This window comes from Schistocerca serialis, chromosome 2 (assembly GCF_023864345.2).
Source record: "Schistocerca serialis cubense isolate TAMUIC-IGC-003099 chromosome 2, iqSchSeri2.2, whole genome shotgun sequence".
NCBI lineage: Eukaryota > Metazoa > Arthropoda > Insecta > Orthoptera > Acrididae > Schistocerca > Schistocerca serialis.
Window position 1 is genome coordinate 61,467,206 of NC_064639.1, and position 14,193 is coordinate 61,481,398.

Sequence of the window (14,193 nt, forward strand, 5' to 3'; positions counted from 1 at the left end):
CACATTTTGTGCTGAAAATGACACATTAATTTATCTATAGGAAAGTAAAGAGTCTGGATAAAATACACACAAAACTGACCTCTTTGGTGTTCCCTTAGCTGTTAGAGTACGCTTTCCTTATTGTAGTATTAGGTGTTTCTCCTGTGCTATTTGATAGTTATTGCTTTTACTGAAATGTCCTGTATAACAATTTGATTCGGGTAGATGAGGCATAGAGCAGCAGACAGGCACCTTTAAAAGTAGACAGTTGGAAAAGACCAGCTTCTGGACAAAGTCCTCCATCTTTTGAGAGACAAACACAAACATATTCACATCTCACACGGGCATGGCTTCTATCAACTCCAGCACAGTGTGTGTGTGTGTGTGTGTGTGTGTGTGTGTGTGTGAGAGAGAGAGAGAGAGAGAGAGAGAGAGAGAGAGAGAGAGAGAGAGAGAGAGAGAGCCTCATCCGATAAAGGGGTTTCTCATAAAGCCGATATTTACCAGTAGTCTATTTTTAAATGTGTCTGCCTGGCACTTAACGGCTTCTCTATGTGGTTAGCAGCAATCCATCTAAGATTGATGTTTTATAGAAACTCTGTCTGAGAATCTAGCACAAAATCTGAACAAATTCCAGTCATATGTTAAGTGCACGAGCAGCAACACACAACTTCATTGTGTGATAGTGATGGTAATGTTACTTATGACAGTGCCACTAAAGCTGAGTAACTGCAAGTGGTTTCCAGAAATTTCTTCACCAGCAAAGGTGCAGTAAATATTCCAGAATTCAAATTGAAAACTGCTGTCAATATGAGAAACTTATAAATAGATACCATCAGTGTAATGAAGCAACTTAAGCCACTTAATAAGGCAAGTCTTTCAGTTCAGATTGTATACCAATTAAGTTCCTTTCAGAATATGCTGATGTAATAGCTCCATATTTAACTATCATATACAACTGCTCACGCAGCTAAAGATCCATTCCTAAAGATTGAAAAGTTGCACAGGTCACATCAATATTCTAGAAAGGAAACAGGGTAATCCTCTGAATTATAGACCAACATAAGATTCTGGAACATATACGGTGTTTTAACATTATGAAATATCTCAAAGAAAATTGTCTATTGATGCATAGTCAGCATGGATTCAGAAAATATCATTCTTGTGAAACACGACTGGCCCTTTATTCACACGAAGTAGTGAGTTCTGTTGACAGGGGATCTCAAGTTATTTCTTTACTTCGAGAAGGCATCTCACATTGTCCATTACAAGCAGCTCATAGTCAAATTGCAAATCTATGAAATATCATCTCAGTTATGCAACTAGATCCACGATTTCTTGTCTGAAATGACGCAGTTCATAGTAATTAATGGGAAGCCATCAAGTGAAATATGAATGATACCTGACATTCGACAAGGAAGTGTTATAGGCCCACTGATCTATATAAACTATTTGGGAGGCAAAGTGAACAGTTGTCTCAGATTGTTTGCAGATGATCCTGTCATTTACCACTGAGTAAAGTCATCAGAAGACCAGTACAAATTAAAAAAAAAATACTTATACAAGATATCTGTACAGTGCGAAATGTGACAGGTTACCCTGAACAATAAAAAGTGTGAGGTCACTCACATGAGTACTAAATAGAATCCATTAAAATTTGGTTACATGATGAACAACACAAATTTGAAGGTTGTCCATTCAACTAAATATCTAGGAATCGCAATTACAAACAACTTAAATTGAAACTGTGAAACAGATAATGCTGAGGGGAAGGTGAACCAAAGACTGTTTTATTAGCAGAACTCTCAGAAGATGCAACAAGATTACTGAATAGACTGCCTACTCTACACTTGCTAGAGCACTGCTGTCAGTATTGGATCCTTACTGGATAGGACCGTGGAGGACATCAAAAAAGGTTCAGAGAAGGGCAAATGAGGAGAGAGACTGTCCAAGATACCATAGGCGAGCTGGGGTGGCAATTATTAAAACAAAAGGCATCTTTCTTTGTGAGATCTTTTCACAAAATTCAACCACAAAATTTCTCCCCAAATGCTGAAAAGATTTTGTGAACTCCCACCTACATAAGAAGAAATTACCACTGTAGTAGAATCAGAGCTCACACCGAGCGAGGTGGTGCATTGGTTAGCACACTGGACTTGCATTCGGGAGGACAACAGTTCAAACGTGCTTCCGGCCATCCCGATTTAGGTTTTCCACGATTTCCATAAATTGCTTCATGCAGATGCTGGGATGATTCCTTTGAAAACTTCCTTTCCCATCCTTCCCTCACCCAAGGGGACTGATGACCTAGCTGTCCTCCTCCGAATCGATCAACCGACCAAACAACCAGAGCTTGCACAGAAAGATTTAGGTGTTCATTTTTCCTGTGTACTTTAGCGGAGAGTGTAATGGTCAAGAAACAGTCTGAAAGTGGTTCTGTGAACACCCTACCAAGGACTCGTATGTAAATTGCAGAGTATGCACTCGGATGTAAATTGAGGAGTATTGACATAGATGTGAATCACAGATTGCACTAATAGTTTTCTGTTGAGGGCAACTGCATATTTCTGAAACAAACCGAAGGAAGGAGAGGGACTTAACCTTCTCAAAATAAAATACTGTTACTAGCAGAAAGCAGGGCATCATAGCTCAGATTGACCAGTTGTGAAACTGACATGTTGAAAGGACGTAAAGTGGTGTACGGCAACACTCCAATCACCTCGCAGGGAAGTTTGAGAAGGCTGAGTCACCCTCCTTCCTGTATATTTTACTGACAAATGTACATCTGAAGATGTAATCTGAAATAATGAAACCTGTCATGTTCCTGTAAAAGTTCATACACAGCTGAAAGCGGTTTAATTCAGAAACATAAATCAGATCATACTGTTATTCCATTCTAGATTTTCCGTTGTTTCTTCTGTTTTGTTCATACGCTGTTTTGGATTAAGAAATTTTGTAAATTTGTAAACTGGAAACAAACTGAACTTTTGTGCATTTTGCAGACAAAAGACTATGAGGTGCTCCATCACAGAATTTTAACAGATCATGAGGGCCCCTCCAGATTTTCCACAGAAATAATTTCCATATAGTATTATTATATAGAGAATGTTTAATGAAGCATGAACATGAAGGTAATAAATAAAGAGAAGATAGAAGTCATACCAGTTCTTCGAAACAAGACATTCAAAATGGAACTTATCTTCAAAGTCATATTTATCTTAGCGTGTTCATGAAAGCCTATTAGTGTAGACTGTTTGTGATAACATTTTTCCTAGATGCTCCCATTGTAAATGCCAGTGAACTCCCCCTGTGCACATACCAGTGTGGTCTGTCCTAACTACATTCACAGTTTTTCTGTCTCCATGCACAATTCCTCTTCCATATCATCAACATCCATATCACTGCATACCACTGTTGGCTGTCAGGTTCCAGCATGCAAGAGAGCAGGGGGAGGGGGTGGGGCTCCTCACTCGGGATTTAGAGCATTCTCGAAGAATGGTTGTTCCCGTGTAGGAAGCAGAGCGGTAAACACGTGCCAGCACCCTAAACAATGGAAGTAGTTTTACATGTTGCCCTGCTTTCAATTTTGTACAATTTTTATGTGATTGGATAATAATAAGTGGCAGTGGATGAGTGCATGCACCAGCTTCTGTAACAACAAATATACAACATTAATCGCAGGGCCACATGTGAAACAATTCACGTGATTTGTCAGCTGGTGGGTTCAGTGCACAGCATTCTGTACAACTATTACTACCAACAAACTTGCAGAACACACAAATTAGCTTATTATTTACTTATATACTCTCCACACCTCCCACTTCTCCCACCCACAACCAATCACCTTTTGTTTCTTCTCTGTCTCTACCTGTTGTTCTGTCTATTTTGCTCTCATTCCTTCTATTCCTTAATTTCTTTATTATTTTTACTTGTAATTGTCTCTTCCTTTTCTAATTTCACATAAAATCCACAATTCTGTGGATCAAGGCAATCAGGTAGATGTAGAATTTCTCAACTGCCTAAGAGCATTTGACCGAATATTGCACTGAAGCTTGTTAACAGAAGTATGTTTGTATGAGGTACCAAACAAATTTTTATGAGTAGGCTGAGGATTTCTTGGTAAGGAGAGTACAGTGTCATATCTTGGGTGGGAGAGCCATTAACATATATAAAAGTAACTTGAGGTGTGCCTAAGGGAAGTGTACTGGGACACTTTTATTCTGCTGTATATCAGTGACCTGGGAGGCCACATTTACAGTAACCTCAGGCTTTTTGAAGATGATGCAGTTCTCTGTAATGAAGCACTATCGGAAAAAGGTTGCAAAAATACTGCCTCATATCTCAGCAAGATTTCAAAGTGCTGAAAAGAACAGCAACTTACTTTAAAATGTTTAGAAATATAAAATTCAGCACCTCACAAAAGACAGAAACACAGTAGCATAAAATATCGAGTAACAGTCAGAAACAGTCAACTCACACAAATACCTGGTTGTTACAATTTGTGGAGACTTCAAATTGAATAATCACATAGGCCCAGGGGCAGGTAAAGCAGATCCCAAACTTTAGTTCGTCAGTAGGATACTGGGAGAATATAGTAAGTCAACAAAGGAGACTGATACACAATATGCCACAGTACATTGCTCGAGCGTGTGGGACCATTGTCAGTAGAACTAAACGGGAATATTGAACATGTACAAATGAGGGTGCAGTGACACAGAAAAGCTGAAAAACTCGATACAGCAGATTCGCAAAGACGGATGCTGGCTATGCCTACCCTACAAAAGCCTACTGAAGTAGTATTGAGAACCGTTATTATGTGAGGAGTGTATGAATATGGTACAGTCTCCTATGTATTTCTCCCAAAATGACCGAAAAGAGACAGTTGATCTAATTACTGTGCACACAGAGACATTTTAGGTGTAATTCTTCCTGCAAGCCATATGTGAATGGAATAGAATGTGGAAAAATGGGAAGTACCCTCTGAGATGCACCACAACAATTTTCAGAACACGAATGTACAGTAGACAACTACTCACTTTTTCTCTTCTATCACACACGAACTAAATGTGGCACCAGCTCACTAATGTATTATCTTTGATGTGTTACTTTCTCTGCGACAGCTTCTCCTTCAGCTTTCAGTCCCTTCCTTGTCATAACAAATTGGTCCTTCATAATCTAGGACTAAGTGATTTTCTCCCCCCCCCCCCCCCTACCATCCTGCCACTTTCCAATCCACCACAATAAATTCCTCTTTCTTCCCAGAAGAAGGACCTACGGTTCTAAAAGCTACAAGTTTTGTGTTCAATACCATCAGTATCAGGAGTTGCACCTCCTGAAGGTACGTCCTGGCTCTTTGTGAAAGTAATAGTTCCTTAAATTTATACGCCCTCCCTGTTACTAGTTTCCTTGCTGGTTTGCTATTCTGTCTCTCCCTTGCATTCCTGTTCCAACTTACTCTATTTCCATCTTCTCCACTTTCTCTCTCTCCCTCCCTTTCTTCCCCCCCCCCCCCCCCCATCCCCCCCCACCACTACTGATACTTTAATATTTACACACTTTTCCTAGACACCCCTCATTATTTCGAGTGAGTTTGGACCAGTCATCAGCATAGTGCACAGAGGGACTCACATCACCTTCCTCATTTTACCTTTCTACCTCCTTGGTCATTTGTCACATTTTTTAAAACTATTTTTCTGTCATCAGTACCCCCAGAAGTTTCCTCCTCCCCTCACTTCACCTGATGTTTACCTCACTTTAGAGACCGATGACCTCGCAGTTTGGTCTCCTCCCCCAACACAACCAACCAACCAACCTCACTTTAAATTGCAGAAGTAGGGAACTATGAAGGAATGTGTCCACAATCCAAATTCATACAATACTTTTCCAACTTGAAATAAGTTGTGGGGTTAAAAAACAAAGCAATCAATAGTTACATAATTTTACACGTATGTACCTTTCTTTGGAAAATTTATTCAGGTCATTTGGTTGGAATGTGAGGATGTAGAAATGCAAAACAAAAAACAATTGTAGTCAGCGACTAGTGAAAAAAAGGAAAAGACTGAAAAACAAGTAGCTCACCATAAGATATTGTTAATAGGCTGGCAGAAATTAAAATCACAAAATATGTTTAAAAACAATGGATTACAAAACATTATTACATCAAGTATTTTACTGACGAAGTTTTATTTATGAATCTAAACAACTTGACACAGTTCTTGGAATCGCACAAACACTGTCGTTAATTGAGGTCAAGGTTAACTGAGTGCATGACTACCTTAATGGGGACAATATCTGGACAGTACATGGGTTGGAAGTACGGTGTTGTGATTGTGCTAAACATGAGATGGCTGCCCTCAATCTCCCAGGGCTGATGAAATGTGTGGAACGTCCTGTGCACGCCAGGCGGGTAACAATCACCCTCGTCCGGAGAATGCAAGCCGCTGGGCGATCCGATCAACACCTCCTTGAAGAATCGGGACAAAAACAAAATCGCAACACGTGCAGAAGAAACTAAAAAAATAACATGTAAAGTTGCCTCCTAACAGCATGGCAGGACAATTATGCATCTCAGCTGTGGTGCAAAAAAGATATTGAGCATGTTTACTTCAATTGGTAGAACTGTTTGTCTACAGCAATCGTCTACAATAACTGTGAAATCTCTTGACACTTTTTGTCTTTACCTTAACGACATATTAATTGTGATACTTTTTAGTCTTTGCACCAGCTGAAGACTATGGAAATAAGACATGCATAATCAGTCTGTCAGTGAGGTGTATCTAAAGGCTATACAATAAACAAAAATTAATCTGTTAACATTCATTAACATATGAGTTTATGTCTATGAGGAAAGAACTTCAAATAACACATAAAACATAAGCAACGAATAGGCAAGCATACTGTGCAAAAAAATTAATGACAGATAAAAAGTTTGGGAGTCACATGCATGTTAACATACTTGCCATCTACGATGCAAAACAGCTTCTTTACAATTCAAGTGTGGGTTATAAAACAGAATACAATATACTAAGTTAATGCTGACTGTTTAATGGATTTTTCAACTTTTAGTTCCACAGCTAATATTATTACGGATTCTCTAATTTTTTCTATAATATGAATGAAGCCACATCTTCAACATTTTCTTTATAGTACATGTCTGTTACATATTTATGAGGATCCATCAATAATTTTCTTGATCTTTTTACAGGCAAAGTCTTCATAACTTTTCTTCTCTGAATGTGCAAAGCAGCTAAAAGTAGCAGCTATAATTAGAACTGTTTAATGTGTCTTAATCCATATTATCCATATTTCTCATTGCAATATTAAAAATAACATCTGTGAAAAATTTTTCACTTCATCATTGCATAATCAGAGATTCGTAGGATTTTAGTTGAGAAGGGGCTGTCCTCAAGCAGGTCATTACGAACACCACAGTGCTTTACTAGGAGTGGTTCTGTTGCAAGTGGTATGCCGTTGCTTCCTCTGGCCTTCGGAATGAGGCCTTCGGAATGATTTATTTAGTCTGTACTAGCTTTAGTGTGGACTCAGCATACTACTAGTAATAAAAGAATTTGTTACATTGTTTATGATTACTACAGTATGTCTGTAGATTTTTGCATGGAAGGGTGCGGATCTTTGCTCAATCCCTTATTCTTCTTCTGAAACTTTATATTGTGAACAATCTAATAGTAAGCAGAAACTAAATCTTGAGTGGCATACATTTGTAGTTATCTAACTAGTTTCACCACTGAAGCACTCTATGTGTAACTGCTAGACAGCATTCTTTACTTTATAATCATAATGATTTAAAATGCAGTGAAAAACTTAAATATTAATGAACAGATACACAGTGAAAAGCTTTGCTCTCAACACTAGTTCCTAGTAGACTCTCCCTACCTGGGATGGCCCAGCAAGGGATGGCTGTGGAGGAAATCTCTTTCCAGCTCTTATGTCCTTCACACGTTTAATTGCCAGGAGAATCTTCTTTTGGTGACCCAGTTTCACAATGCCGATGTCCTCCAGGTCCTCCCATGTGAGTTGAGTGACATCTTCAACAGTTTTATAACACTGTTGATGCAGTGCCGGACCATATTCTTCCAAACGTAGCAGTCGCAACCATTCGTCTAGTGAACCCTACAGTTAACACCGAGATAGAGCATTAGTGTTTCTTTGGTTGACATGAAAGCGTACTGAATAGATTCAATATCAATGAATAATATTTTAAAACATGGTTGCAACTGATAAATGAGAGACGAGATATAAAACTTGAGAAAAAGAAAAAAGGAACACCAGAGTAAATACAAAATAAGCAAAGAAAAAAACGGAAAGTCATATTTCAGGAAATAAGGCTGAAAAAAAGGAAAGAGCATAGAATGTCGTGTAAGAGGGTCGAGATGGCAAAAACCCTGAAGATGTGTCAACTTTTGTGATTTTGCCACATATTTTGAACAAAACTCTGTTTTATATGGTCCCTGCTTAAAAGTTTACATCAGTTACAGAGTTACGACTACCACTCTGCTTCTTGCTAAGTTGCACTAACAAATGTCCATTCTATAATTGTTTTGAGATTGCAAGAATCATATCACGTATACTTTAAAAAATCAAAACTAAATCGAAAGGATCAAAAGGATGAAAATGTCAAACATATCCATAAATAATGATTTTCTTTAGTTTCTGCCTTCAGCCTGAATCAAAAACAGCCCAAATTGCTATTTTCTGCTGCTAGAGGAGCCGACACAGATGTAAAAAACCACACTGAGGGTGCGAGAAGGAAGCAGCGCCACTGGAGACAATTGTGCCCGAGCTACAGTTACGGCACGATTTGACGAGAAAAAGAATCACACCAGCAATACGAGATGAGTACGGCAACCGTCTGGTACGGTACCAACACCACTAAGTACATGCACATTACATAATCTAACTGTATTAATTGTGAATAACTTACAGGAATATAGTCTGGCAGTCCATCAGAAATATTAAGTTGAGCAATTTCAGCCTTTAGTTTCTTCCTATGGTTTGGTTTCTTGATTCCAATGGCCGTGAGATCCTATAAAAAGGCAAACATCATTCATTTTTCATTCTTCTTATATAATATCTTTAGTTTCAACAAAATTAATTAGGGGAGATTGCTAGCTGTCATACAAAGGAGATGTCGATTGGGAGACAGGTACATTTAAGAGTAGACTAACGTCTCAGACACAGTCCTCCACTTTCATACACGTCTAACTGCACACTTTGTGTCCTCTGTCATCTCTCAACTGAGGTGAGTAGTGATGTCCGCCGGGACAGGTAGTGAGGGTGCGTGTGAGGCTGGGAAGGAGATAGGAGCAGGTGGAGGGCCCCTGTTTCCACCCCATCTCACTCGTTTCCTGTCCCCCTGTGCACCTGAATAGACCTTTCCCCTTTTCTTCTCCTCCCCTCTCCACCAGCAGAACTGCACCTAGCAGCCAACCGTCTCATATTCTCCCGGAAAGCACTTCGGTGTCTGTCCCCCACCGATACTCTGCTGTCCGTCACCTTCCCCACCGCACTTCTAGTGTACCCTCTGCTACGAAATCTGGCAGAGATTGTCACTCACGTCAGTGGGGCCTTGCTGCCCGGTGATGACAGAGGTAAATGTGCAAGTTGCAGATGTATGAATGCGTGTTTTTGCTAAATCTGAAAGACTCTATCAAACAGCTTAGTCTACTTTTAAATATACCTGTCTGCCACTCGGCACCTCCTCAGTGTGGTGGTATCAACTCATCCCACTTCATATCACTGTTATTCCATCCGGGGTTTTCTGTTGTTCTTAGTTTCAAAACTTACAAACAAAATTTTATGAAGATTCATAAGTACTCACACAAGTAATGATTCCACACCACTATGACAATAACTGACAAATAGAACTGGCAAAGCATTACCAAATATCTTATACTACATAAAAATATAGAAAAATTATTTTCTCCAGCATTTGCTGTTAAGAATTATTGTAGCTGTAACCCAATATTATGGTGTTCACATACAAAAAAAGAAGTAAAATGTACGGATTAAGCAACTCGCAACAACAAAAATAATCAATTTTTGACAGTATAAGATCTACTCACTGAGTGGTGGCAGGAGAGCACTTATAAAAAAAGAGGTTTTACGTATTCAAGCTTTTGGAGCCAGTGGCCACTTCTTCTGGCAGAGGGGTTGAAGGGAAAGGAAGAGGGGTGAAGGAAAAGGACTGAAGAGATTTAGAAAAAGGGGAAGAGTTTGGAAAAGTCAGCCAGAATCCCAGGTCAGGGGAGACTTATCGGACAGGACGTAAGTACTGTAAGCCTCCCGTGACCTGGGGTTCCGGGTCACATTTCTGGAATGTGCCCCTTTTCCTAAACCTCTTTAGTCCTTTTCATTCTCCACTCTTCCTTTCGTTTCAACCTTTCTACCAGAAGAAGGAGTCACTGGTTCCAAAGGCTTACATGTGTAAAACATCTTTTTTGTTTATATTTGTGCTCTCCTGCCATTACTTGGTGAGTAGACTTTTTTATCTATGCAATTAAATTGCAGAGTAAGCAGCTTATATCTCTAGAAATCCTGTCTGATGCTGAATATTATGTTATATCAAAGAGCTACTACATTAATTATACTGACTATATCCCCACACAAATAAAACTTCTTTGAAAAATGTGTGCTTTTATTTCCGAGAAGCCGAATAATGGACTGTTAACCAATTTTGAAATCACATTGTCAGTCTCGGAACCTGATTATGTGATTGTATTCATCATCGGTTATATGACACACGACGTGTGTGAGACTGGCGACACTGCAAGTGTTCTGGCGATGCTGTGCTGTTCTACTCGTGCTTCAGAGTGCTCGGCCTGAGTTTCACCTACATACAGCCGTCGTGAGATTTTTACAAATTCAGAGCAATATTATTGCCACCAGGGTTTGTGTAAAGCTTGAGGAATCTGCACGTATGACCTTTAAAAATTGAAACAGGCATACAGGGAATATTTCTCATCAATAGCACAGATTCATCCCAAGTGAATTTTGCATCATCACAATGCCCCATCTCACATGGCCATTCCCATTACAGAATTTTTGTCCTCAAAAGGCATTTCTGTTGTCTCACAGTTCCCCTGTTCACCTGATCTTAATCCTTGTGACTTTTCTTTTTCGTTTGAAAAATGTTTTAAAAGTTCAGCATTTTTGGACTCTGGAGAACATTCGAAAGAATGTGACCTACATGTTAAAGGCCCTACCAGTTGTAGTCTTTCAGCACTGTCACCAAGGCTGGGAATGATGACTCTGTTGGTGTAAGGGAACTACCATGTAGTGGACAATATTTTAGTTTGAAAAAAAATAAATAAATAAATAAAAAATAAAAAAAGCTTTGGTAGATAAAAAATCAGTCTCGTTACTTTTCTCACATATCTCAAAAACATTCTTGACATCCACCAACTGCATCTAATCCAGAATGAATATTTGCCCCTTCCCACAGCAAATTACCCGTACTTATACCAAAGTGTCACATACCAGACAGTCACAAAACTATTGATGTGTAATATGGTCCTTGTAACTTGTCTGTAATAATTCAACTTACTCTCTGTACAGGCATTTTAACCACACCAACACACACCGCTATTCTCTATTAACAGTTTACTTCAAACTTACCTCTGGTGTCATTTTGCATATTGTGGGCATATCATAACCAGCTGAAGCAAACAGGGGAAAATATTCTTCAAAATGAAGATCCATAAGCCAAGCATGTAGGACATCCTGATCCTGCAGTGCACAAAAAGGGTATTATCATTATTCCAATAATGATCTTGAACAAATGACAGAATAATGCATTGCCTCAGCCTAGAGAACAATTGTATCCTATAAACAAAAATTCATAAGAAAGTAGAATTTGTTCACAAATTTTATTATTCAACAGAATTAGGCATCAGAAACAGTTTCGTTAGGTAGGTTTAGGTGTTGTTTCTTAACAATATTACTTCTGCTTATGCTGTACGAGTGAAGCACATGGGTTTCTCTAGATTTATATCCATTTTCTCCTAATCAGGATCACAAACATTAAATTTAATTTTTGTGCCTAGTTTCAATTCTCTTCAAAAACTGTCATCAAATCTTGTAGCTCTTGTATCAAGTGAATTTATACTAAAGGTTTAGTTTTGAAATAAAACATTAATTTAACAGTTCACAATAGAACATGCCACGAGAGCTGATAACGGCTTCTGAAGAGAACAGAACCTGTTTCGTGTTTCGAGTGGTGTAGAAACTGATACAAATTATAAAGATTGTGGGTCCCCAGACACTATGCCACAGTTTTACAAAATCTCTATAGTAAGTGTAGGCCTGCACAACAAGAAAATTATCATTCTTAGCTTTACACAATGATATCAAAGTCTTTACAGCCTGCAGAATTGAACAGTTTTTACTGAAGCAGTTTTGGATTAAGCAAATAAATAGATCTTTCTTACATGCTGCACTTACGAAAGTGGGTAAAAATACAGGGTGGTCCATCTGAAGTTTCGGATGAGATTATCTCGAAAACTATACATCAGGTAAAAATAGTGGGCAAGATAAGTTTGTAAGCTCAAAGGGGGACATCAAATGATTCTACACATGACCACCACCCCCACCCCCTTGGGTGGGGGGCTCAACTTTTAAATCTTAAATGGAAACACCCATTTTTATTGCAGATTCGGATTCTCCGTAAAAAAGTAATTAAGTTTTGTCTGAAACATTTTTAAACCATAGACAGATGGTGCGGAAGTCGAGAAGAAAGTAAAATTAGGAAAGAACTCGGATTTATTTAGAACTATGTAAGACACATGAAATTGATAAAAAATTTGACCCATTCTTTTGTTACATCAAATTAAGCTATTTTTGTACAAAATGTACTGTATCCTATTTTTAGCGTCACCCAGGAACAACGACATGTACGTAGTAGAAAGATGTTCCCATGGTGTGGTTCATTAGTGAGAGTCCCCGTGCCTCTCACATGATGGGGTGCTTCATTAGTGTGAGTCCCCTTGCCTCTCACAATTTGGGGTGCTTAATTAATGAAATTAGCCATGAATAAATTGTTCAAAATTATCCTCATTTGTTTCAATGCTTTAAGTCAATCATCTGCAAAAGTTGTCCACAGTTTTGAGCAGCACATCCTGCGGTATGGCTGCACACACTCTTTGAATGTGTTGCTCCATATTGTTTCGAGTTGTGGGCTGTCTCTTATAAATAATATTTTTTAAATAACCCCACAAGAAAAAATCAGGAGATGTTAGGTCTGGTGAACGTGGAGGCCACTGAATTGCTCCACCATGTCCTGTTCACCGACCAGGGTACTGTAAATTTAAAACGTTCCGCACATTTTTAGCAGAATGGGGAGCTACTCCATCCAGTTGGAACCACATTCATTGTCTGGTTTCTAAATCAACATCTTCCATTAGTTCCAACAAATCATCATGGAGAAGTTGTAAATAAGATTCCCCAGTAACATTTCAGTCAAAAAGATACGGTCCTATCAAGTAAGCATTTAAAATTCCACGCCAGACCATTAACAACCATTTGTGTTGATTGTCAATGGGTCTGTGCCAGAGTGGATTAACAGGGGACCAATGACAATCATGACTATTTAATTCACCATTGTTTTTGTGTGTGGCTTCATTGGTGAACATAATGTATCTAAAAAAAAATCCTTGTTATCTCTTATCATTTCCAAGGCCCATTGGCAGAAATGCACGCTGTAACTTTGCGAGTAAGTATGCAATAGCATTTTATTGCAGTAAGCTACTCTGAAGTACAGGCTCGTAGCTTTGGAGCTGTTGATGGTGGCAATATACAGCCGCTGGTATCTTAGCATGACTCTCTCGCACCTGTCACTAGCCTAGCTGTGGGAAGCGCAACCTATGTTAGTTCGACAACAGAATATTCAAGCCTCCAAGAATGTAAATAAACAGTATTAAATATTACTCAATTTTGTTAATAGTCAATATACAGCCCTTTGTTATTAAAAGGAAGGTTGTGTTAAAATCTCATATGCCTAGCTGAGATACTTCCAGATTTAGAGACAGTTAACTAAAACACCCCCCCCCCCCCACCCCATGAACCATGGACCTTGCGGTTGGTGGGGAGGCTTGCGTGCCTCAGCGATACAGATGGCCGTACCGTAGGTGCAACCACAACGGAGGGGTATCTGTTGAGAGGCCAGACAAACATGTGGTTCCTGAAGAGGGGCAGCAGCCT

General features: G+C 39.0%; 1 protein-coding gene across 6 annotated transcripts in view; it reads right to left on the minus strand.

The window, feature by feature from the left end:
- The window catches only part of LOC126456761 (caskin-2), a 960,013-nt gene that overhangs the window by 9,729 nt on the left and 936,091 nt on the right, over positions 1 to 14,193 (minus strand). For 5 of the 6 annotated variants that reach the window (XM_050092514.1, XM_050092516.1, XM_050092512.1 and 2 more), the window contains 4 exons: positions 11,614 to 11,724; positions 8,921 to 9,022; positions 7,873 to 8,109; positions 6,254 to 6,442 (listed from right to left, as the gene is read on the minus strand). In XM_050092514.1, coding sequence (XP_049948471.1) covers positions 6,254 to 6,442; positions 7,873 to 8,109; positions 8,921 to 9,022; positions 11,614 to 11,724 — 639 coding nt within the window. The remainder of the gene's footprint in view (positions 1 to 6,253; positions 6,443 to 7,872; positions 8,110 to 8,920; positions 9,023 to 11,613; positions 11,725 to 14,193) is intronic. The other variant, XM_050092517.1, reaches the window with a different exon arrangement.